Consider the following 23,400-nt stretch of genomic DNA (forward strand, 5'->3'; position numbering starts at 1 on the left):
CTAAGGGTCACCACTGAGGGACACAACTGCACATCAATCTCGTGCTCGTGGTGGAAACCAGAAAGTATGGGACTCATAAAGACACTGAAGAAAAGCTGTGGCCACAGGGGCTCCAAAGGAGCCAGGCCTTCTCTGCCAGAGGCCTCATCTACTACTTGAGTTGGACATGGGGATTTTGAAACTGGGAACCTTGGGGATTTAAAAGTCAATCGAGTCACCTTCATCCATCTACTACTATAGAGGCAGCTAATGCGAAAGTCTCAAGGTAGGCATAATAGGATTATGGATCTTCAGCACAAGGAGCAGCCCTGCTGTTCTTGCTACTTGACATCAGTGGCAAATAACATGGAACCCTCCTAGAAGCTTGGCTAAAAGAGAAAGCAGTCACCAAGTCTCATTCGCACCTCCATGGGGTGGGCTGTTACGGTGAGAGGAGAAAAGATCAGCTGGGAAAAGAAAGGCTTAGAATTCTGCCCTAAAATCTGGACATACTCAAAGTTGTAATTTTGGGAGCAGATCTCTATGAGGTTAGGAAAAGTGTTTATATAATATAAACATGAGATCTGTATTACTTAACTTTTATGGATTTCTTTTTTAAAAATGCTGTCCTGCCTAGGTGTGCTGGAACACACCTGTAGTCCCAGCACTTTGGGGGACCGAGGCAGGAGGATCACTTTAGGTCAGTTTGAGACCAGCCTGGGCAACAGAGTGAGACCCCACCCCTACACACACATACATAATGATGCCTGTTGGATCTACAAATCTCAACATATTAATAATACTGCATCTGAGATTTGAAACAGGATGAAGAACTGTCAGACTCTCAATAAAAATTTTACATCATGGTTCAAGGCTGACCTTTTAGCCATGATAGCTAGTCTTAGGACCTGCACAAACTGTAGAAAAAGAAAGGTAAAGATGAACCATGCTCACTTTAACCGCTGCCCTCCACCACTGAGCATGCCTGAAGCTCTCTCCTCTCCCCACACTCCTCCCGCTTGGATCCCTTCGTGCTTTACTGAACATTTCTTCTCAATGTCTTTTTGGTTTGTTGTTCTTTTGTATATCCCATGTATTGTGTTCAGCCCCCAAGGCTTTGTTCTACCTTCTCTCCCTAGGAAAAACCCTCAATTTCCATCTAGATAACGACAAGACCTAAATCTTGGTCTCCAAACAGCCCTCTTTCCTGAGTTCCGAGGGCTTCCTGGCCATCTCTTCCTAGATAACTCACAAAGACCACCAGCTTAATCTATCTAGAAGTGCTCCCTCTTCATCACACAAGGCTCCTGGAAATCAGATCTTAACTTCCTTCTCCAGACTCATCTATCTCCCCTCTCTTCAAATCTTCCCTGATAGCTACACTCTCTCTCCAGCTATCCCAGGCATCTCTCCATTTCTCGAACACACTAAACTTACTCATGCCTGCAGGACTATTTGCATGCTCCTCTCTTTGCTTAAAATACTTTTGTTCTGCCTCAAGCCCAGCTCAGTGTCATCTTTCCTAAGTGAAACTGGCTCCCTAACCTTTGTTGCCCAGGCTGGAGTGCAGTGGCATGATCTTGGCTCACTGCAAGCTCTGCCTCCCGGGTTTAAGGATTCTCCTGCCTCAGCCTCCTGAGTAGCTGGGAGTACAGGCACATGCCACCACATCTGGCTAATTTTTGTATTTTTTGGTAGAGACGGGGTTTCACCATGTTGGCCAGGCTGGTCTCTCAACTTCTGACCTCAGGTGATCCACCCACCTTAGCTTCCCAAAGTGCTGGGATTACAGGCATCAGCCACCATGCTAGGCCACTCTCTAACATTTATTCCTCCGTGGCACATGGTCTTACTGCTATGGTAATTACAACATACTGTCATGAATGTTATTTGCTTAAATATCCATACTCTAGACTGTTCTCAAGAGAAGCAGTATCTGGTAGTGCAAAGGCACTAGATTGGAAGCAGAAACTGAATTTGAGATCTAAATCATGAACTTCCTAGTTGCCCAACTGATCTGATGACTTGTTTCTGCATCTGTAAAATAGGACTAATACACGGGATTGTCATAAAGGTCAAATGAGGTAATAATAGACATGAAGCTTTGTATATACTGAAAATATAGTACAAATGTAGGGTGGTCTTGTTATCAGGGTGGGTGTTTAATATGGCTCATCGGATGAGTGAATACATGAGTTCTCACGATTCATGCTGAATTTAGGGTCTGCTCAAGGGAGATGGCAGTGGTGCTATGGAGCAGTTCTTTTGTGGCCTGAGGGAGATGTGTCCTTATGCTTTGTTGTCCTTCCCGCTGAGGTTAAGTAAGGCAAGGCATCCATGGCACAACTCGCTTTTGATACAGGGCACATTTATTTCATGGCAAATAGTTAATTATTAATTAACTATAATTATTAATAGAGGGAGGAGATGTGAAAATGATGGACCTCACCTCTTACTCCAAATTCTGTGAAATAATAAAAAAGGTCTATTTTTTCTTAGGATTATAGATTTACTCATCTGTTTGTGAAAAACAAATTCCCATCTTAGACCAGCTAAAGGTACTCAGTACCTACGTTGAGATCCGCGGGGCTTTAAACGGAAGTACCACTCAAGACCAAAAAGCAGCACCTTGCTAATCTCTTCATTTTAGCCAGATTTTTGTCTGCTGTGCTAAAGGTTTGGCAGAAAAGATATTTTAACATGCCAAATGACATTGGAAAACACATGAGCAACACTACCACCACAAAGGATGAACTATCAGCAGACCAGAAAGTTTGAGGAATCCCTGGATAATAGAGAGCAAATGAGAAAAGAATGTCTGAGAAACAAGACTGGAAGCAGCCGCAGCTCAACCCTCATGGAAGAAAACCATCACAGGAGTAACACAGCATCACTGATGAGACAGCTGTGCGTCAATCAGCCCAGAGGGCAGGAGAGGGTGGTGTCACAGGAGTTGATCAAAGGGCCCCACAGCTTGGTCAGGCCCCTACCTTCCCACGCCCATCACACTCAGTAGTGGACAGGAGCAGATTTACTGCCAGGCAAGACCTTGAGACCTGCTCTATAAAACAAATGACCCAGGAGGACTGAGGGTGAGCACTGGAGCCTGGAAGAAGCAGAAGAGAGGGTGTGAAAACCCCAGGCTCTTCCAGGTAACACAGTAGGAAAAGGAGGCAGCTCTCCCAGGAAGAGCAGGGAAGGGCTCTGTTCCCAGGAAATCCTTGCTATTTTGGCAGCTAGTGAGAGGGAAGGGGATGGTGTGAGCCTGCCTGCTCCCCAGGTACCTCTCCCAAAGTGAAGCCTGCCAGGAAACCTGCCTCCTTGCAAGGTCAGCCTCTAGCACTTCCAGGGGAAGCTCTGTGGGGGTGTGACCACCTCATCTGCACAGAAGCCCACATGGGCAGCCTGCTTTACCTCCTGGTCTTTCATTCATCAATAACCCACGCAGAGAAAGAGAGGCTTCCATGGGGACTCCCTGGATGCCTCAGAGAGGTCCACGGCAGCTGTTCGAGACTAGCGGGAACTAAGCCTAAAAACAGTTTAGTTTTTGAATCCTAAACAACATTCAAGCTGCAAAGAAAAAAAGAGAAACACGACAAGAACAAAACCCCAACCCTGTGGTCTGAGGTGGTCACAATAATCACAGGGCAAGCGACTATCATTTGGCAATCCACCCAGGCAGCGAAGAACTTTTTGGTCCTGTTTACAACCAATGTTTTAATGAGGTGAGAGGAGTCAGGACTGCCAGGTGTGAAGAGACTTACTTTAAAAAATGAGTACATTCACAGCTAGCAAAGCAACAAAAGCACTCATGAGAGATTTGCTGTGAGCCAGAACACTGTCCCTCAGGGGCCTCAACATGTCATTAAGATTGAAAGTTGAGGTGAGTCCCAGGGAGGAGGCCAGGTGGAGCAAAAGTCAGTCTGGTCAACCTGTGCCCACCAAAGTGCATCAAAATGGAGCCCCCTCCCACCCTAGGGGAGTCTCAGTATTCCTGGCGGCAGTAACAGAAACCAGCCCAGCCTCTCGGAGGCCGCCAGCTCGGAGCTGCTGTGCCATCTAGTGTCTCAGAAAAGGCTCACCTCTCTACTCTCACATCAGACAAAGGTTCTCCCCCGATCCACCCTACCCCTCAAAGAGCACCCGATCACATCTAAAACTGAGCACTCCCCACCACAATCACGGAACAAAGTCGCATTTTAAAAGCGGGTTTCTCTTGGCAAACTGGCATTAAGCACCTTTCCTGCTTTGGTCTTTACGGGGGTGACAGGGGAAAAAAATGGAGAAGAGATCCTGCAAATCAGCCCCCAGACTGTTCAAACAGTAATGAAAGGGTCCCAAGGACTGAAGGCAATTTGGCTTTCAAGAGTAAAGGGAACACTGCCCGAGCAGGAGGAGAGAACTCCCATGCACCTTCATAAGAGTAACCTACAAGGCTGGGGAAGTGAATTGACTCTCTGGCTGCTCTGAGTGGCAGCCGGTGAATGTACCTGGTCTTTACTTGTCCTTCTCCAGATGTCACAGGGAGAGATATTAGGCATCCCTGCTTCTTTACAAATCTGCGTGGTGCCACATTGATGTGGATTTGTCGGATCCCGCTGTGGAAAGGCCTAGTTTCTGCAGGGGATGCATTCTGGCAGCAATGTCTAGTTACAGACAAGATAATAAATGGGGATGGATAGGGAAGCAGTTTATACATTAAAGGATGGGAGGGCTCAGGTGATATTGGAAGCTGCTGGTAAATACAGTCTTATCAAGGAATTTATCAAGGTCAGAGACAGAGCTCCTCAGTTATTGGAACGTGGATAAAATGAGGGATTCATCCAGCCACCAAGCAGCACATTGGCATGGCCCCTGGTAAAACATGCAGGTAAGAAAGCAAATAACCCAGTCCTCTAGACCTGTTGCCTAGCAGACCTTGGTACAAGGGGAAAAACACCTGGAGAAATCAATGTTATAAGTATCTACATAAACCATGGTCAAGCCTCAAGGTTTTTTAAAAAATGCTCTTTTGTGTGTGTGTGGGGTGGGGGTGCTTTATTTTTTTATTTTTTTATTTTTTTTGAGACGGAGTCTCGCTCTGTCACCCAGGCTGGAGTGCAGTGGCCGGATCTCTGCTCACTGCAAGCTCCGCCTCCCAGGTTTACGCCATTCTCCTGCCTCAGCCTCCGGAGTAGCTGGGACTACAGGCGCCGCCACCTCGCCCGGCTAGTTTTTTGTATTTTTTAGTAGAGACGGGGTTTCACCATGTTAGCCAGGATGGTCTCGATCTCCTGACCTCGTGATCCGCCCGTTTCGGCCTCCCAAAGTGCTGGGATTACAGGCTTGAGCCACCGCACCCGGCCGGGGTGCTTTATTTTTGATGCAACGCTTCATCTCAATCCACCTGATTCTCTGACTTTTAAGTCCTTTCTCAAGCTTGGACCATTTTCCAACACTGCTAAGATCTTCTTAAGGTCTGACTTCTTCCACCTCCCTTAAAGGAAAGTTTAGTGCAGTTTTGCACTTCCTTTGTCTAGCAAAACCAGCAAAGCATGTTTTTTCTTTGCCTCACCTCTCAGCACCCCTGCTTCTTAAGTGTCAATGAGACATTCCAGGAACCTGGTGACTGCACATTTAAAGTGTCCTACCCAGCTCCGATTGCTCAGCTCCCTGCCATGCCACCACCCTCACACCTTATCTTTAACCCCAAAAAGGACATTTTAAGTTCCTTTTCTAGTCCTAATAGCAGAGCTTGTGTACACAGGGATCCTTTCCTGCTTTGTGAAGTTAGAAATGAATACAGTCTACAACTACAATAACGAGCAAAAGCTTCATGAATATTTGTGAGAAATGAAGTCATCACTGTCAGGGCATGGGGTAAGGGTTCCATAATTCATGGCTTCTGAGGGCTAAGTGTTTTTAGGACAATGTGGTTTGATCATGTTTAGAAACTGAATATGCCCAACATTCTTCCAGCAAAAGTGTTTACCACAAGGACACTCAAGGAGTTTAACATTAAACCTTTTAAAAGGTACAAGTACAAATATTTTCATTTAAAACACCTAAGCAGCAAGTTGAGAAGAACAAATAAATTTGGATGGAGTCAGATAGTATAATCGCTTGCCTTTGAGGATGAAATATACATGTGAGATGGAAAATGCAAATGTTTTTTGAGAAGCTGTTATATGAATGCATTGTTACTTTTTCCTTGCAAAATGTCGATTCTTAACTAATCAGGGACATAGATTATCCACATTTTGTAGCTATTTCACTGCTTGTTCAGTAAATTCACTAGTGAGGACACACTTGAGGCAACCTAGTAGAGAGGAAATAATATTGTTAATGAAAGAAAAAAGGAAGAAATAAAATTGGACTTGGAGTAAGATTTGGATCAGTTCCTAGTTCAGCCACATATACTGCTGCATGATGTTAAGAAAGGCACTTGGTATTGACTAAGCTCAATTTCTTTGTCAGGACATAGTGGATTATCATGAGCCATACTTAATTCACGGAGCTTTTTAGTGATTCAAAGAGGGGAGGGATGTGAGATCACTATATAAACTATATAGTAGTATTCAAATATTAGTGATTAAGTTTTGTTTGTGGTTCTGGCTAAAGGGTTACTGTGGAGTGAGTTGACTCTTTCCAGAGCTGTGGGTTTTCAGTGTTTTTTATGTGATCTTTAGACTAAATTTTCCAGCAACTCTTCAAAGGAGCTGTGAAGAGAGGCAGATTAATTATAAGTTGGGTGCCGGATTTGGCAAATAAAAACATTGCATGAAATATACTTATATCAGAACATTGTTATTCACTGAAATTCCAATTTAACCGGGCATCCTGTATTTAACCTGGCAACCCTAATCATATGGCAATTAAAGCTATAAAGCACTTCATTTCTGTGCAATCAGTTTGACAATGGATTTTAAAACTTTAGACCCATATGGCCCATTGGATTCTGCTCCTGACAATACACAATAAAACTCAGGACATAAGATAAAAATAAAAGAATTATAGGTTCTAGCAGCATGTAACTCTCTCAGGAAAGAATAATCTTCATCATCATCTTAACCCATTATGGATTAATAGCACGCCTGGGAATCTGCCATGCTAGAGGGCTTTTTTCAACAGTAGATGGTGCACTCCATTCTGGTCTATATGGTAATAATTTAATGAAATTAGATTAGTCTGTAATCATTATTTTTTTTTGAGACAGAGTCTCGCTCTGTTTCCGAGGCTGGAGAGCAGTGACATGATCACGGCTCACTGTAGCCTCCACTTTCCAGGCTCAGGTGATTCTCCTACCTCAGCCTCCTGAGAGCTGTGATTACAGGAATGCACCATTACGCCTGGCTGATTTTTGTATTTTTTGTAGAGATGGGGTTTCACCATGTTGCCCAGGCTGGTCTTGAACTCCTGGGTTCAAGCGATCTGGGTGCCTCAGCCTCCCAAAGTGTTAGTATTATAGGTGTGAGTCACAATTCTTACAAGTCACACCCAGCCTTGTAAGAATTATTTTAAATTGAATTTCCATGACACCTTTCCTTTCCAATGCTCAAAGCATAAACCCATGAGTCCATTCCGAAGCCCCTTTGAACCATGGCAGGTGGTAGGGCACAGTAAAGAGCACAGGCTCAAGAGTCAGGCAGACCTGAGTCGAAGCCTGAGTCTAGTGCTTTGTGGATAACCAAAGGCAAGTGACTCAGCCTAAGCCTCTGTTTCCTTGTCCATAAAATGGGAGTAATATTAAGTAACTACCTCAGAGTTTTATTGAAGGAATTAAGTAATTGTTTAGCACAGTGTCTAGCACACATACGCCCAATAAATGGTGGCTATAATTAAATTCAGTTGGCACTTTTGTTTTCATTTCCAATCTACTGTGAAGTAGGGAGAGGGCAAGCAGGTATTATTGAACTCCTTTTATACCTTAAGAGACTTGTAATCTGAAGATGTTAGATGATATAATGGTAAACTGGTAAGAATAGAACCCAGAGCTCTTGTGCTCAGTAGCATTTTCACTTTATTTACAAGACTGTTGGGTCAAATGCATGTATCTCAAAGGCTATCATTTCAAACTACAACAAATATAATCTCATAAAACTCAGTATCTGGCTTTCTGTCTTTAGTTGGCCCCTCCAGTCTACTCTCTGGAGATAGCAGAGAAATCAACCTACTACAAATCTGATCACACCACAACTCCCTCTAAAACTCTTCAGTGGTGCCCCAAATGACTATAAAATATCCAACATACACAGAGGGCATGGCAGATGCCCCCACTGACCTCAGCCTAACTCTCCAGCCGTATCTCCTAGTGCTCCTGTCCGGTCACTCCCTCAGTGTGAAACAATTTACAGTCCCCTGCACAAACTTTCCCAGCATCTTTCTGCCTGTGCCCCTGTCCGGCTAGGAGCTCTTCCTTTGTTCTGGGAAGAACAGTATTAAAATATTATTTTTTTGCTGCTCTTAAGAAGAAAGGTGCTGAGACCAGTGGCTCATGCCTATAATCCCAGCACTTTGGGAGGCTAAGGTGGGAGGATTGCTTGAATCTGGGAGTTCAAGACCAGCCTAGGCAATATAGTGAAACCTTGTCTCTACAAAAAACTAAAAAATTAGCCAGGCATTGTGGCATGCGCCTATAGTCCCAGCTACTTAGGAGGCTGAGATGGGAGGACCACTTGAGCTCAGGAGGTGGAGACTGCAGTGAACTGAGATCACCCCACTGCACTCCAGCCTGGGTGACAGAGTGAGACCTGTCTCAAAAAAAAAAGAAAAAGAAAAAGAAAAATAGAAAAGGCTTGAGAAACAACCTAAACATCCAACAATCACAAACTGAATGCACTAAAGAACCATTCACAGAATATACTATTTAAAAGCTCCATCCTTAAAGGATATTTAACTTTAAGAGAGAATGCTATGATATGTTATTAAGTGTAAAAAGTTAGGAATTAAAAAATAACCAGTGGGATAGGCACTGAAATGTTACCAGTAATGAACTGAGACGTGATTGCTGGTGTTATTTCTTCTTTTTTAACTCTTGTCAGTGGTTTCCAAATTTTCTCCAATAAAGAGATCGACTTTAACAATAAAAAGTCATTAAAACCTTGAGGCAATCTTATAATAAACCCTAAACTGTAGATGAGCCACTGAGTTCATCCTCCCCTCTCCTGAATCTGAATCAGAAAGGTAGCAATCCAATGGTTGGTTTCTGGCCGTGTGGATATGAGGAATAAGAATAAATGGCTTTTACGGGGAGAGGCAGAGAAATGACCCACTTAATGCAATCATTTATTCAGGTAAATTCTACAAGCTTTCACTGGTGACGCTGAAATCTTTCAAGCAATGACCAAGGCGAAAGTCGCCATGCAGTGAAGGAAGGATTCACAGTGACTGTCTTACTTCAGAAGCCTAGGTTCTTTCGGTCGTGCTTTTCTTCTCATCTGATTAGCATTTGAGATGTACTTCGTAACTGTGGACATTCTCTTGACACATCCGAGCAGAAATCAAAACCCTAACCACCACCAATTTTAGGCTTGCCAATCTGGAATCCCCTGAAGAAACAAATCCTTCTATAATTACCAGGATTTTAAATTCCACACCCTGGAAAAGAGTTTAGACAAATAAAGATCCTACTAAACAGGCACTGCTAATTAAGACACAATACACAGGCTCTCACGCGCCCTCTAGAGCAAGTGTGTGGAATGGAATAGCAGCGGGGTAGTCTCCACCCAGCCTCTGCAGGACAGCCTTGCATTAGGGCAGGCAGCCAATTAAGGGATAGACAATATCCTCTCCTCTCCCCTACAGTGTTTTGCCTTTATGTCATTTAATCCACCTTAAATTGTTGCCTTTCAACTTTACGCCCTATAGCATATGTTTGATATGAAGCCAATGTATCTCACGTTTCCATATTTCTTAACGCCTTAGCAGAGTATGGGCAGTAAACAAACAAACAAACAAAAAAAATCCATTTCCAGGACCTTCGAACATGCTCTCAGTTTTCAGGAGCAAGGTGCTCAGATGGTCTCTTCAGGACAACAACGATACTGGCAGTTCTTGACTAACTAAGCCTGTTTTCTCTCTGTTAAAGTAAAATTAAGTAGTAGCTCCAAAGATTATTAGCAGATCAAAAAAAAAAAAAAAGAAGAAGCGGGGGTATGTGTGTACATGCATGTAGAGCTGGAATGTCTGTCTCCTAAAATTAGATTCCTTGCTTTTTACTTTCCCATCTCTGGGAGCTCTTATTCCAGCAGAAAGAGTCAAAAGAAGAAACTGCCAGCCCAATTCCAATGTTTACAAAGTTTCAAAAAACCTGGGGAGATGGGAAAAATCCCAAGGGCACCTGAAATATTAATTTATCACATAAAATAAACAAACTCGAGTTTCTGTGTTTCTGACCCAGTTGGAAGATTCCCCAACTTCCAACAATTCTCTTAATGTTATATATATATATATATATATATATAATATATATATATATGCACACACACACACATATATTTCTCTCTGCTCGGGCCCAAATGACTTATCTGTTTCTCAACTTACTTAGGCTTCTAGGCTGTTATGCTTTTTCAGAACTGCAGATCTAAATTTTGATTTGGGAAATAGTATCTACTTAATCGCCCTCCCATCTTTAGGCTGGTCTCTGATAGACCATCCTGAACATCAAGCCTATATCTCACTTTAGTTGGAAGGAGTGGTTTGAAGACTTCTACAGCAGAGCATCCTGTCTCCTTGAAGCCTCTTTTTTACCTACAGCCGGCCTCAAGTTTACAATACTCTGCTTACCTAGTCACTCCAGATCCTTTTACGCATGTTTCTCTAACCAAAGTACCTGCTCAAGGAAAGCCAAAATGCACATTTCTACTGGTAAGAGTCCCCATTGTATCTACTTGCTATAGGGCAACCTCTTGTTTTTAGATTTATAAACAAAGCAAAATCAAAACAGTAAGCTCTGAGAGCTCATTCTGTGTTTGATGGCCCTGTCTGGGAACTACAACAACAGCACCGTCAAACTGTCATCTTCTGTAGTGCTTGCCCCCAAATGCCATCCAGGTCTGCACCTGTGAAACCAGGACGGGCATTGTGAGTCACTCTGTCTGCCACCACATAAAAAGCTAATTTCACATGCAGAATGTATGTGTTTTTTTTTTTTTCAATACCAATAGCAACAAGAGTGTGCCAAAAAATTTCCCCTGAAGCTCTATTCTGTTTTTTAAACTACAGAACATTCTTTCATAGTTTGACAGTTAAAATGCTGCAGTTAATGTAATAAACAGAGAATTTTTCTAAGTAGCCTGTCAAAACAAGTGACACTTTTTTTTTTGCTAGCAAGTCTCCGATTCAGAACAATAGGAAGTACCTTTCAAAGCAACATCTTCATTATACAATCAAATTCTCAAAGTAATCTTCTCATCAAAGAATATTGTGTTATTTCTTTCCCAGTAATTATCAGAGTTCTGCAACCTCTCTGGCAGTGGTGACTATTATAAAATGCAGCTGTGCTAAGTTTAAAAGTCGGGAGGTCCTGCCTTGGTCAGTATGAAGCCAATGCATCTCATGCCTCCACATTTCTTAATGACTTAGCATTTTCGGCAGTAAAAAGTCAACATTTCCAGGACCTCTGAACATGCCCTTAGTTTCCAGGAGCTCTGAACATGCCCTCAGTTTCCAGGAGTGAAGTGCTCGTTTGGTCCCTTCAAGGACAGTAGTGATACTGGCAATTCTTGATCAACTACGCTTGTTTTCTTTCCACTTAAATAAAGTAGTAGCTCCAAAGATTATTAGCAGATCAAAAAAAAAAAAAAAGTGTGTGTGTGTATGTACACATAGAGTTGGAATATCTGTCTCCTAAAATTAGATTCCTTATTTTTCACTTTCCCATCTCTCGGGAGCTGTTATTCTGGCAGAAAGAAAACTGAAGAGTTCCTGAAGTGCCAGCCCAATTCCAATGTTTGCAAAGTTTAGACAAACCTAAGAAGATGGGAAAATCCCAGGGCCACCCAAAATCATGTATCTCAGAATATTTGTAAAACCTGTACTTCAACAACTAGCAATAGAATGGAAGAGTGTCAGCTTTGGAATGTAATATTCTATGAAGAATCTGGGCTGCCAGGGATCATGCAATTCAATGGTGTATGGAAAATAAAAGGAAGCACAAGCAGTGACTCCCATTTCTCCCAAGGTGACTCATGAAAACAAGCTCTCAAGCCTCTTGTGAAGAAGGGTAAATCAAACAATTAGCATGAATGTTCCTAGCATACAGCAGGCACTCAATTGATGATTGTTGGATCTTAATCTAATTTGGGAATTCCTCTCCCATGGAATTATAAACTCCCCAAAGGCAAGAGCCATTTTATTACTTTTTTCTTTTGATCTCTTTGGTAGATGCTCAAAAACATTTGTGAATCAGATGGCATTTCTGCCCTCCCTCGGAGCAAGTAAGAGCTGAGGGAACATTAGCTGGGACTGTGTATTCACACTTCCATTCATTCATTCACTCACTCAGCAAAGGTTTACTGATGGCTTACGTGGTGTAATGCACAGAGGTAGGGATATGGCCTTACTAACTTCCACACCAGGTTAAACCCTCCTCTACATTAGGCTGTGCTAACACATACTACATCTTCCTCTGTAGCATGTGATGCAGCTGTGATTAAATGATTGCTTGCATAAGTAGTTGTTTAAGGTGTATCCTCTGCACTAGACAGAAAACTCCAAGGAGGAGAAGGCTTCTTGTTCAATGCTTACCTTAATGCCTTAGCACCTAATATAGTGTCTAGAAGAATGTAGGTGCTCAATAAATGAACAAATGCAGTAAAATGAGATCTGTCTTTGCCTTTGAGAAACTCATAGTTGGCTGCAATATTTCTCCACAGGGGCACTGTTCTCAGGACAGCTCCTTATTGTGCTGGGTTCCTAGGTACTGCGGTGTGTTTGGCAGCCCTTGGTCCTAGCCACTGCCCAGTGAGTGCTAGCAGTTGGCCCTCTCCTGCGCCTTGACAACAGCCCTTAGGGGGCTGTCCCACCTCGATTCAGAACCACTGCATATGCTGGTTTGGATGCAGGTGGCAGCAAGGAGGACAGCAAAAAGGGGATGGACCCAGGAAATGATGGGGAAATATGCAGGAGGGACAGTGGGACAAGAGGGGACAAGAAAGAAAACATGGCTTAAAATGGTGGTGTTCATCTGAGTTTCCCAGGCCCCAGGGATTCTCTCGGGCCCCCTCAGCCATGCTGTCCTACGGTCCTTCAGGGCAGAGAAACCATACACTGGCTGGGCAGGTTTCTTGGACCCCACTCCTGCTTATGTCGGTGAAGCTCTAGCTTTGTTTGATGTTTTGGATTTTCCTGTTCATCTTTTTGTGTGAAGAAAGGGTTTTGAGGCTTACAGACCTGAAGAGCATGGTTCTAGAGTTAAGGATGACGGTATCTGCTGGGATGAGGGAGGCCTTTGAAACACATGGTGTGGCAGAGTCAGACCCCATGAGAGAGTTTTGACAAAGGGGACAGCCCTGAGTAAGGGCAAGTGAAAGAATCCTGGGGAAACGAAATTAAAGTGCCTTCAGAGAGGCTACTGCCAGTTGGTCTGAGGGGCAGCCTCTGGGAAGGCTGGCCTGAGCGACACCTCACTCTTGGAAAGCACCCAGCAGACACCCAGGACATGTAACATGTAATGCCCTTCTCGAGATTAATACACCAAGGTCAGCCAAACATGACTCAGAGCTGACATCCACAGCTGGCCAACGCTGGCTGCAGGGCAGAGGGCGTCTTCATTTCCAGCCGAAAAATACAAGCCTGTGTGGTGGTTTCGGAAGCAAGTGCCAAGTCACCGCTTACTGAAAAGGTTTCCCTGAGGATCAGGACCACAGCGTATGCTTTATATGCCCCATAGCAATTAGTGGAGTGCCCTGCATCAAATGGGGGCTTAATAACACATTCTTCCTGAGTGGATGTGATTAAACATTTCAGAGTCCTCAATTGCAGGTGGTGGCCTGCTCCTGAAGGTGGGTTCAGCTGAGAAAGAAGGGAGAGACTGCCTCAGTGGCTCAATGGGGGACTTGACGGGGTAATGTAGTTGTGGTGTGCTCAGAAGAATGAGATTTAAGAAGCCTCAGAGGAGGGTAGGAGCATGTGCTGAATGAGTGAAGGAACAAATGAACGTAGGCCTGGGTGTGAAGGCTATGGCCCTGATGACCTCTGTCCTGTTGCAGTAGAGAGAAAGGTGCTACTGCAGACTGGCATAGAAACAGAGCAGTTTCTGTTTGTCATTGACCAAAGGTCATTTAATATGGGGACTCAGTTTTGACAGCCCGAGCCAACTAATGACAACCTCTACAGCTTTAACTCATGCAAATGGAAAATAGAGCCATCCGGATCAAACACAAAAATTAAAATAACAGAGACAAGCACTGCTGTGGCACCCTTCAGCTGCTCCCTTTTGTTCCATGGGGGACAGCCAGGGCTTTTGAGAGCAGCCTTGTGTCTGTCCCTGTGGTATGTCTACATACTAGGCAGCCTCAGGAACTGGAGGGGTGAGCCACGAGCTCTCACTCACGGTTTGCGGAGGATCATCCTCATGTGGGCGTCAGGGCCCATCTGTGACAGCAGAAGCATGGTGTCCTGGAGCTCCTCATCACACTCCTTCTTCTCTTCCTCAGTAGGCAAAGGGGCATCCTCGTGCTCGTCATCCAGAAATCGATAGAATAAATATTTGTCTTGGAAATGGTGCTCCTGGTCCACTACGGGAAACATGGAAGCACGTGTCAGCTGCGGCACCTCAGCCTCACAGCTCTGTCCACTGGAAACAAATGCAGGGTGTCGGGCAGGATGGCCAAATGGCAGCAAAGCCGGGAGCCTCCTCGCCCTTCTCACTCTGCCCTGCCCAGGCTGTGCAGCTGGAAGACATGACCTCGGGGCTGCAGTCATGCACACCACAGCCCTCTCAGACCCACCCATCTCCTGGGCCTCCGTGGGACTCCCTTTGAGGACCTGCCAGCGTTTCTGAGATGAACAATTTGACCTGCAGAAATCGCCTTCCTGATATTTTCTAGGATGTGGGACCTGTGTCCCCAACAGGAAAGGAACCAACTGCCAGGTCATGTTCTGTCACGGCTTTTGAAAGTACAGGCTTTAAAAACAATCTGCTTTATCAGGATCAGAATTTATGTTATTCTTTCTATATGTACTGTCTATCAACTGTACTGTCTGCACTCTGGAAAAAAATGTTAGTATAAAATTAGTTGTTTGAACAAAGCTGACCAGACCAGGTTTCTAGATCACACACTGCTAGAAGGATTTTGTAGTAATTTTCTTCCCAATGTGATTTTTTAAAGTTTTTTCCTCTTATTCCTTTAAACAGGATTTAAATCTTGGTAGAACAAAGACAATGAATGTGGCTCAGAATCCCTCATGTACATGTCTTCGAGCCTTGAGCCCCTTTTCAGGATGGAGCATCAATACTCTCAAAAGGTAAAGACAAGCAGTAGATCCCTTACTGCTCAAAGGGTGATTCCTGGAGGAGCAGCAGCAGCAGCATCTGGGAACTTGTTGGAAATACAGACTCTGAGTCCATTCCAGATGAGCTACATCAGAATCTGCACTTTAACAAGAGTCCCAGGTGACATGTATGCACATTAAAGTACGAGAAATGCTGGCAAAACCATTACTAGATTCCCAGGTGTTGGAAAATGAAATAAATGGTTTTAATATTTTGTCTGTTTGGAAGTGTCTTAAACAAATGGCATGAGAGTTTGGCCAGTTACATGCCAGTCCTGAAGAGCTACTCTGTTCAATTATAGCCCCTGCAGTTATCAAGAGTCACAATTGCAGAGCACATTCTTGATTTTAAATATGGTCATCCTGTGGGTATACAAATTGGCTCTCCCAGACAGTGGCACAGTTAAAAGGCAGCTTCCGAATTCATTACTTACTTTCATGTCATCAGCCCAGCCACACACTTCACTGCTCTTCATTCTGCCCCTGTATCAGGATTGCTATGCACTGCTCAGAGTATAATCACACTATCAATGAACCGTGAATGCAAACTAATAAACATAATTGGAACTGATGCACTCGGGCTGCAATTTCATTTTCCTTTCATACATTCTCCCAAGTTAGGAAGGTACAATGGTGGAACATAGCAATCAATAGCATCTACTTGCTGCATTTGTATCGCTAAATGAAGATGCTAGCTCTGCAGGTCCCTAAAGGGATTGTAATTCTTTCTTGCCCATTTGGGAGTTCAGCAACTACTTACCCAGGGAAATGCACTTAGCATTTCTTGAGAGGGGCTCATCTTACCATGGTTGAGAACACCGTCTTCTAACAGGACTTGCCACATGCCAACAGCTTGAGTACGGGAGTGAACACATGGTGTCTGCTGCATCATCCAGTCCACCAGCTCAGTTCCCACACAGCATTGTCTAAGGAGAGGTGAGACATAAAGGGTGGGGAAGTCACCCCTTTTCGGATAGAGGATGGGAGATGGCTTCTGAGAGGAGAACCTATCAAAGGGCTTAACGGTCTCCTACTAGAAGAGGTCTCACGGCAAACAAAGCACCACACGCGGTAGCTTCAGGTTCTCAAATGCTAATACAAGCCAAAAAAGCCACTCAGCTCATGACAGACCTTTAAAGCAAGTCTGATTAAATGAAAGCATTACAACTTGCAGCACCAGGGGAGACCGGAGGCTGCCAGAGGGGGAGATTGTCTGGCAAGCTAATCAGAGGAACAGAAACTCTGTCCTAGTGAGCCAGTCCCAGAAAATCTCAGTGCAAGATGGAGGCAAAGCAAAATACATACTGACTGTCTCCACCTGAGTCTTGTGCCAAATGAGTTAATGTTTATGAGGCACTCAGAGGTGCTATGAAAGGTGCCGTATAAGTGCAAAATTATATAGCACTTTATATTTTCAAGTAATACTACTGATCTTCCTCAGAAGGGTGTTGGGAGAAACAAGCAATTAGGGATGCAAATCTCCTTGAAAAAGTTCTGTGTAATGAGCATTAGCACTTCTCCAGAGCCTGTCATCTGAAGAGCTCCAAATGCTTGCTAGCTTCCTGTATATTCACACATCAATCCCCAAGATGCCCTTCTGTGGTGAGTTGGTCTGGATAAGCAAACTGTATACATTAGTTAGGAAATGCATGGTTCAAGAGAGGAAATGGAATCTTGAAGTCCTAGTGATGGCTCAATCCCAAGGAATGATGGAACAAGGCAGGGAGTCACAGAGCAGCTGGCTGTCTGCAGCTGGGACTGAATCACTAGTGGCCTCCCCTCTCATGCTAACGACAGCACCACCTCTGGGGCACGGGCTAGGGAGCTCCTCTCTAGTTGAAACTGGAGGAGACTTATTATGGTTCTGTGCCACTTTAGGAACAGTCTTGAAGTGGCGGGAGACATGAGATACAGAACTAGATCTGCTACTTAGCTATGTGACTTTGGCCACATGGTTTCAACTCTCTGGTTCTCACTTTCCTTGCCTGTAAAAAAAAAAAAAAAAAAAGGAGGAGCAAATGATGGCCTCTAAAGCCTTTTCCAGCTCTAATAATTTTAATCTTAGACCTCTGAAATCTATCAGAGGAATCGTGGGATTCCTTGATTTGGGGTTGACCCTGACTTCACAGTATTTCACAGGGAGGGTATACCGAGAAAGTCATTATATTTCCAGGACTGCCCTTATTACAGTCTATAACCGTACATTAGAGCTTCAATGGGCACAGTCACCTACTTATAAATCATTCTGAACCAAACATAAGACCTTCCAGAATATTTCTTTCCTAATTTGAGAATTGGTTAGTGGTAAAAATCATGTAAAAATACATAAAATCAATTTCATTTGGCTTTTAATTCAATGATTACCTTTACTAAAAAGAGCACATGGACTTGAGATGATCCCAGAGCATCTGATGAGTCCTTACAAAGGGTATAAGAATCTTGCAGTCAAAATACTGAACAACGACACACAGTTGTGCCACTTGTAGCTGATGGAATCACAGGTATCCTTTCCATTAATGATCCCTAGATGATTTAGAATTGACAGCAGACCTCTAGTATAGTGATTTTGGGGGGTTATGCTGCATCTGGAGAGACTACAGCCCCCTAATACTGCAGCAATAATATAATGGAGTGAGAAGCAGGAGGGAGAGAGAGAATGGAACTGGAAAGTATAAGATCTGGGACAAGGAACTCAGACTGTCCTGCAGAAAAAAGAAATCATGCTTCTGGCTTCCAGTTGAGTCCTACGGTTATTCCCAATAGATCATTAATTTGTGTCACAGGGCATGGAACAGACATAACACCTATATTTCAGGGGTTTAAAATCTTAATACGATGGAGCATGAAAGAGATGATGGTTTCTGACTTCTAGTTTCCATGATCTATCATCAAACCTGACATATTTTAATGAATTTTCCCTAATGCAAGTCAATACTTGGCAAAGCGCAATCACATATTAAATTAAAGGAAAAAGTAATATAATTTTGAAAAGAAAAAGTTCCTTTAATCATATGAGGTCTTTGAGATCCCCTGAATGAATTTAAAAGGTTGAACTCTCTCTGAAGACATGTGACACATTGATTTATTTATTTTAACCTTTACTTTTCTTAAAATTATAGCAGTGTGTAGCTATGTGACTTTGGCCACATGGTTTGATATGGTTTGATATGGCCTGATATGGTTTGGCTTTGTGTGCCCTGCAAATCTCATCTCAAATTATAATTTCCATGCTTCAGGGGAAGGGCCTGGTGGGAGGTGATTGGATCATGGGGGCAAATTTTCCCCTTGCTTTTCTTTTGATAGTGAATGAGTTCTCATGAGATCTGATCATTTAAAAGTATGTGGCACCTCCCCCTTCTCTCTCTCTCCTGCTCTGCCATGGTAAGACGTGCCTGCTTCTCCTTTGCCTTCTGCCGTGATTGTAAGTTTCCTGAGGCTCCCTAGTCATGTTTCCTGTTAAGCCTGTGGAACTGTGAGTCAGTTAAACCATTTTTCTTCATAAATTACCCAGTCTCAGATAGTTATTTACAGCAGTGTGAAAACAGACTAATACAGGTCCACAGACTAGAAAAAGAATCAACTTGCGGTGTTGGAGAACACGACTTACAAATGTAAACATCCAAAATGGTAGTTAGTTAATATCAACATAAAAAGGGCTAGGTAATCAATCTGTCCTAAGAGACGGAATGTGTCTTAAGTAGAATATGCTACTGATAAGACTAAGGCACGTTCTCAAGTCCCACCTCATTTCCAAAATTCTGTCAACAAGAGGGCAATCTAAATGTAACACACTGTCAATTTTGGTCTTGTAACATATTCATGCCAAATGCAAGCAGAAGAGTATTAGTTTGCATGGAGTATAGAAAAAATAATCAGAAGAGGAAGAATGTGCAATATATTTTTTCTATCTCTGTCCTTGAGAGGGAAACTGGATCTTGAGGCACGTATACTTGGTAGGTTTGCTTTAAGGTGAACCCTGTAGATACTAGATCTAGATCACATTCAACTAACATTTACTGAGCAGTTATTTATGCTCAAATTCCTGTACCAGAACTTTTATAGGTTCTATCATAGTTGGTAGAAGATATACATCCTTCATGGTAACTTTGAAATTTGTATTCTAGCTTTTCAGTGTGTCTTATGAATTTGGTTCCTGTGAGTCAAATGGGTTTTGGCTCATGCCAGTGCTGATGGGTTCTGAGGTCATGTCTAGGCTAAATGGGAAAGAGAGTCTCACTGATTGCTGAAACAGGGCTGTCATGTCTGAACCCTGGGACTGGGAAGAGAGAGTGAAGGCTTGTGTGCCACATATTGGCAATTCTAGTCCCCCAACACTTGCTGAATTAATAAAATCAAAAGTTAGGGATTAGACTCGAGTTCTTAACTGGCCCACCATGGTACAGTCATCCCAGAAGGTTCAGCTAACCATGAAACCTCAGTCTTCATCTCTGTCATTTCTTAACTCCAGTGACAACTACAATTAGGAATCCATATTCTATATGAATATATATGTGATACAGAGTTGTATATCTTACTATATGCATGCTAGGATGCAATCCTACTTTAGAAAATAAGCTCTGTAAAGCATGTTTTGTTCACTGCTGTATCCTTAGGGCTTTAAACACAATAGTGCCTGGCACCCAGTAAGTGCTAAACTTGTGGAATAAATGAATGACTGAATGAATGAGATGATCACTGAATCCAGAAATCAACCAACCTTGGTTTAAATCCTGGCCCTGCCACTCACTAGACTTGTGATTTGGACATGCAAAACTAATTTCTCCAAGCCTCAGTTTTGTTATCTGAAAAATGGTCATACATGTCTAGCAGTGTTATGTGGATGAAATGAGCTAATATACCAAAAGGGACCTGGTACAGGTCTTTGAGTATAAATAAGTGTGCAGTCAATGTTTGTTGAATGTGATCTAAATCTAGTAGGCTTCCTAAAAGTCACTAGCAAACAGAAATTACAAAAATTTTCTTCTCTTTGTTCATCACAACTAAACCAATATCCAAACAACTTAGTTTAGGAGGTGCTGGGAATATTAAGGATACTTAAATAACTGCAGTTAATCTGAGATCTAAGACAAGCCTAACCTTCCAGAACCTGAAGGCATTACAAAATGGGCTGCACCCACATGGAAAACAGGGAGAGGCATTTTTGTTCGATTTTCACTAAATATGAATGTGAGCGGGCCACAGCCTTTAGAATTAGCACACATACCTGTATGTCTTCAGGTGGTATTTTCTATCTCTTATCATGTGAGGTGCTCGAGAGAGAATGGCATTTCGTAAAATTTTTCCAGCCCTGAGGATCTTCTCTGAAGGGACCTGGATTGTAGTCAGGTGGAAGGAGGGGAGGAGAAAGAAGTGTTTATAGAAGGAAAACAAACCAAACAAATCCTGAAACCACTTTCCAATCTGACTCTGGCTTGGAAAACGTAACTCACTCAGTATGTTTACTTTGTTCACTTGTGTGATATGTCACTGGTTTATGTTGAGAACTGAGACACTGAATATTTCCTGTCTCTAGAAAATGTATCAGAGGCTTCCTGATGTGATGCCCTGACATATGGATCACCTCCAGAGGTACTTAAGAAGCTAGCTTAATAGCTCATCAACCCACCTACATCCCATTACCTTGGTAATGGTGTTAGCAGGACGAAGAGGAACGTGAGGTTCAATGAGAGGTGTCTGAAAAATAAAATGTTAAAGCAAAAGAAAATTAAACAAAAAGTTCACTGAAGAAAATTATGGGTTGGGGGATAATAAGAAACATCAATTTTTTATAAAACTCAAAATAGAATTTAAAAAACAAGAGATAAATTCTGCCTAAAGAATTTGAATGCATAGGCATTCAAAGGGCAAAATTAGACCATTCAATTTGCCAACATTTAAATATAAATTATTAAAAATGAAAAACCAAATAGATAGGAATGATTAGATGTTTGTAGGCTTAATGAGAAGAGGAAATAAATATCTATTCAGAGCCTAACAAACATCAGAGCAGAGGAAAAAGCAAAAGAAGATAAACATAAATGGAGATTAAAATGACCTGTCTCCGGGGGTGGGAAGAAAGTATTGATATGGGATGGAAATGAGCTATTTCATCTCTCTCTTGTGTAGTTAAGATTCTTCTTCTGCAATCTGAATTTTTAGAAATAAAGTTTTAATTTTTAAATGTGACTTCTTGGCGGTTCTATGCACTCAAGCTCCTAGAGCCCACTGAGGCAGTTAGTACTCTTCTCTTTCTTCTACTAAGTAGAAGAAAGTGTACAGAGTTCAGGATTCTGTGACTGTCAGATCAGCTCTAGGCTCCAGAGAAAATATATATGATTATCTACATTCTATTTTTTAGATAGATGGGGTCTTGCTCTGTTGCCCAGGCTGGAGTATAGTGGTGTGATCCTAGCTCACTGCAGCTTCAAAGCCTTGAACTCCCAGGCTCAAGAGATTCTCCCACCTCAGCTTCCCCAGTACCTAGGACTACAGGCTTGCATCACCATGCCCAGTTAATTTTTTTCTGTAGAGATGGGGGTCTCGATATGTTGTCCAGGCTGGTCTCGAACTCCTGGCCTCAAGGGACCCTCCTGCCTTGGCCTCCCAAAGTGCTGGGATTATAGACAGGAGCCACAGCACCTGGCCTATTAACCACATTCTTCAAATGGAGGTATTGAATATAATCCCAGAAAAATTACTTTCACACAGCTACACATTAAGCCCTCTAGTCTTACGGAGACCCCTTCATTTTCTTGCTCTGAAATAATCTGGTAAAGGTATACCAAATGGTGGAGAAAAATTTATCCAGTCAAGGGGAGTGACAGAACCACCAATACAAGGCCATTTATGCCACTTCCAGAAGGTAAGAAAAGATGGCAGATTTATTTCTTATGAGATTGTGGTAGGCAGAATAATTCTCCCCCCAACAACAACAAAAGTTTATGTCCTCATCCCTAGAACCTTCAAACATGTCAGGCTACACGGCAAAAGGGACTCCATGGGTATTTAGATTAAGTTAAGCATCAAACCAAGGAGATCATCCTGGTGTTTCTAGCTGGGCCGAAGGTAAACATAAGGGGGCTTAAAAGATGGTAGAGGGAAGCAGAGAAGTCAGAACCGGCTTTGAAGATGAAAGATGCCAAGGGCCAAAGAATGAGAGCAGCCTCCAGAAGATGGAAAAGGAGAAAAACAAACAAAAGAGATTTCCCCTAGAACTTCCAGATGAACGCAGCCCTGCTGACGCCTTATTGTGAGCCCAGTGATCCCCATTTCAGACTTCTAAACAATAGCACTGTTCGGTTATTAAGGTGTTTTTTAAACCACTACATTTGTGGTAATTTGTTACAGCAGTCATGGAAAACTGATGTAGAGATTATTATGCTTTGTACTAAAAACCCTACTGTTTGCAAATAGAAGCCATTACAGTGAAAATAAATTGATAAGTTTTCCCTCTAGTCCTAATAAAAAATTAATGGGGTAAATAAAGGCCAATATATAATACTGTACATAGCTAAATACAAATATACATGCATAAATATATACCTTTTTATCAACAATAAGTTTCAAGTGGGTTGATGCTTTTGATTTATAATAGAATTAAGGAAAAAGAGAAAAGAATACTAAACTTTAAAATAACAGCATAGATAAGATACAGATGTATTTAGAATGGCTGAAATCTCACTGAGCCAACTTATTTAAACATTTTCATCACCTCGCTGGCATCTAGCAGACTTTTTTCCCCTCTTGAAATCACTGTAGCACAGATGTCAAGCAACATTATGGTATTTTAGCAGCATACTGTTTACAACCAGCATAGATCAAGAAGTATCACTCTAGTCCAATTCAACAGTTGCTTTAAACACGGACTGATGTTGCCCTGAAATAGTCCATGCTCCATTACGGCAGACCTACTGATGGAGAGAGACTATGAGCTCACAGAGTCCCTGT

General features: G+C 42.7%; 1 protein-coding gene across 6 annotated transcripts in view; it reads right to left on the reverse strand.

Annotated features, from left to right (window-relative positions):
* Positions 1–23,400, reverse strand: part of RAPGEF4 (Rap guanine nucleotide exchange factor 4) — a 317,379-nt gene that overhangs the window by 71,496 nt on the left and 222,483 nt on the right. For 5 of the 6 annotated variants that reach the window (XR_004441700.1, XM_033231110.1, XM_033231107.1 and 2 more), the window contains 4 exons: positions 21,094–21,147; positions 20,678–20,784; positions 16,258–16,379; positions 14,513–14,696 (listed from right to left, as the gene is read on the reverse strand). Coding sequence is in view for 5 of the 6 variants with exons in the window: in XM_033231110.1 (XP_033087001.1) it covers positions 14,513–14,696; positions 16,258–16,379; positions 20,678–20,784; positions 21,094–21,147 (467 nt within the window). In the remaining variant the exon portion in view is untranslated. The remainder of the gene's footprint in view (positions 1–14,512; positions 14,697–16,257; positions 16,380–20,677; positions 20,785–21,093; positions 21,148–23,400) is intronic. The other variant, XM_033231108.1, reaches the window with a different exon arrangement.

The sequence above is a fragment of the Trachypithecus francoisi genome, unplaced genomic scaffold (genome assembly GCF_009764315.1).
Source record: "Trachypithecus francoisi isolate TF-2019V2 unplaced genomic scaffold, Tfra_2.0 Lachesis_group13, whole genome shotgun sequence".
Taxonomy (NCBI): domain Eukaryota; kingdom Metazoa; phylum Chordata; class Mammalia; order Primates; family Cercopithecidae; genus Trachypithecus; species Trachypithecus francoisi.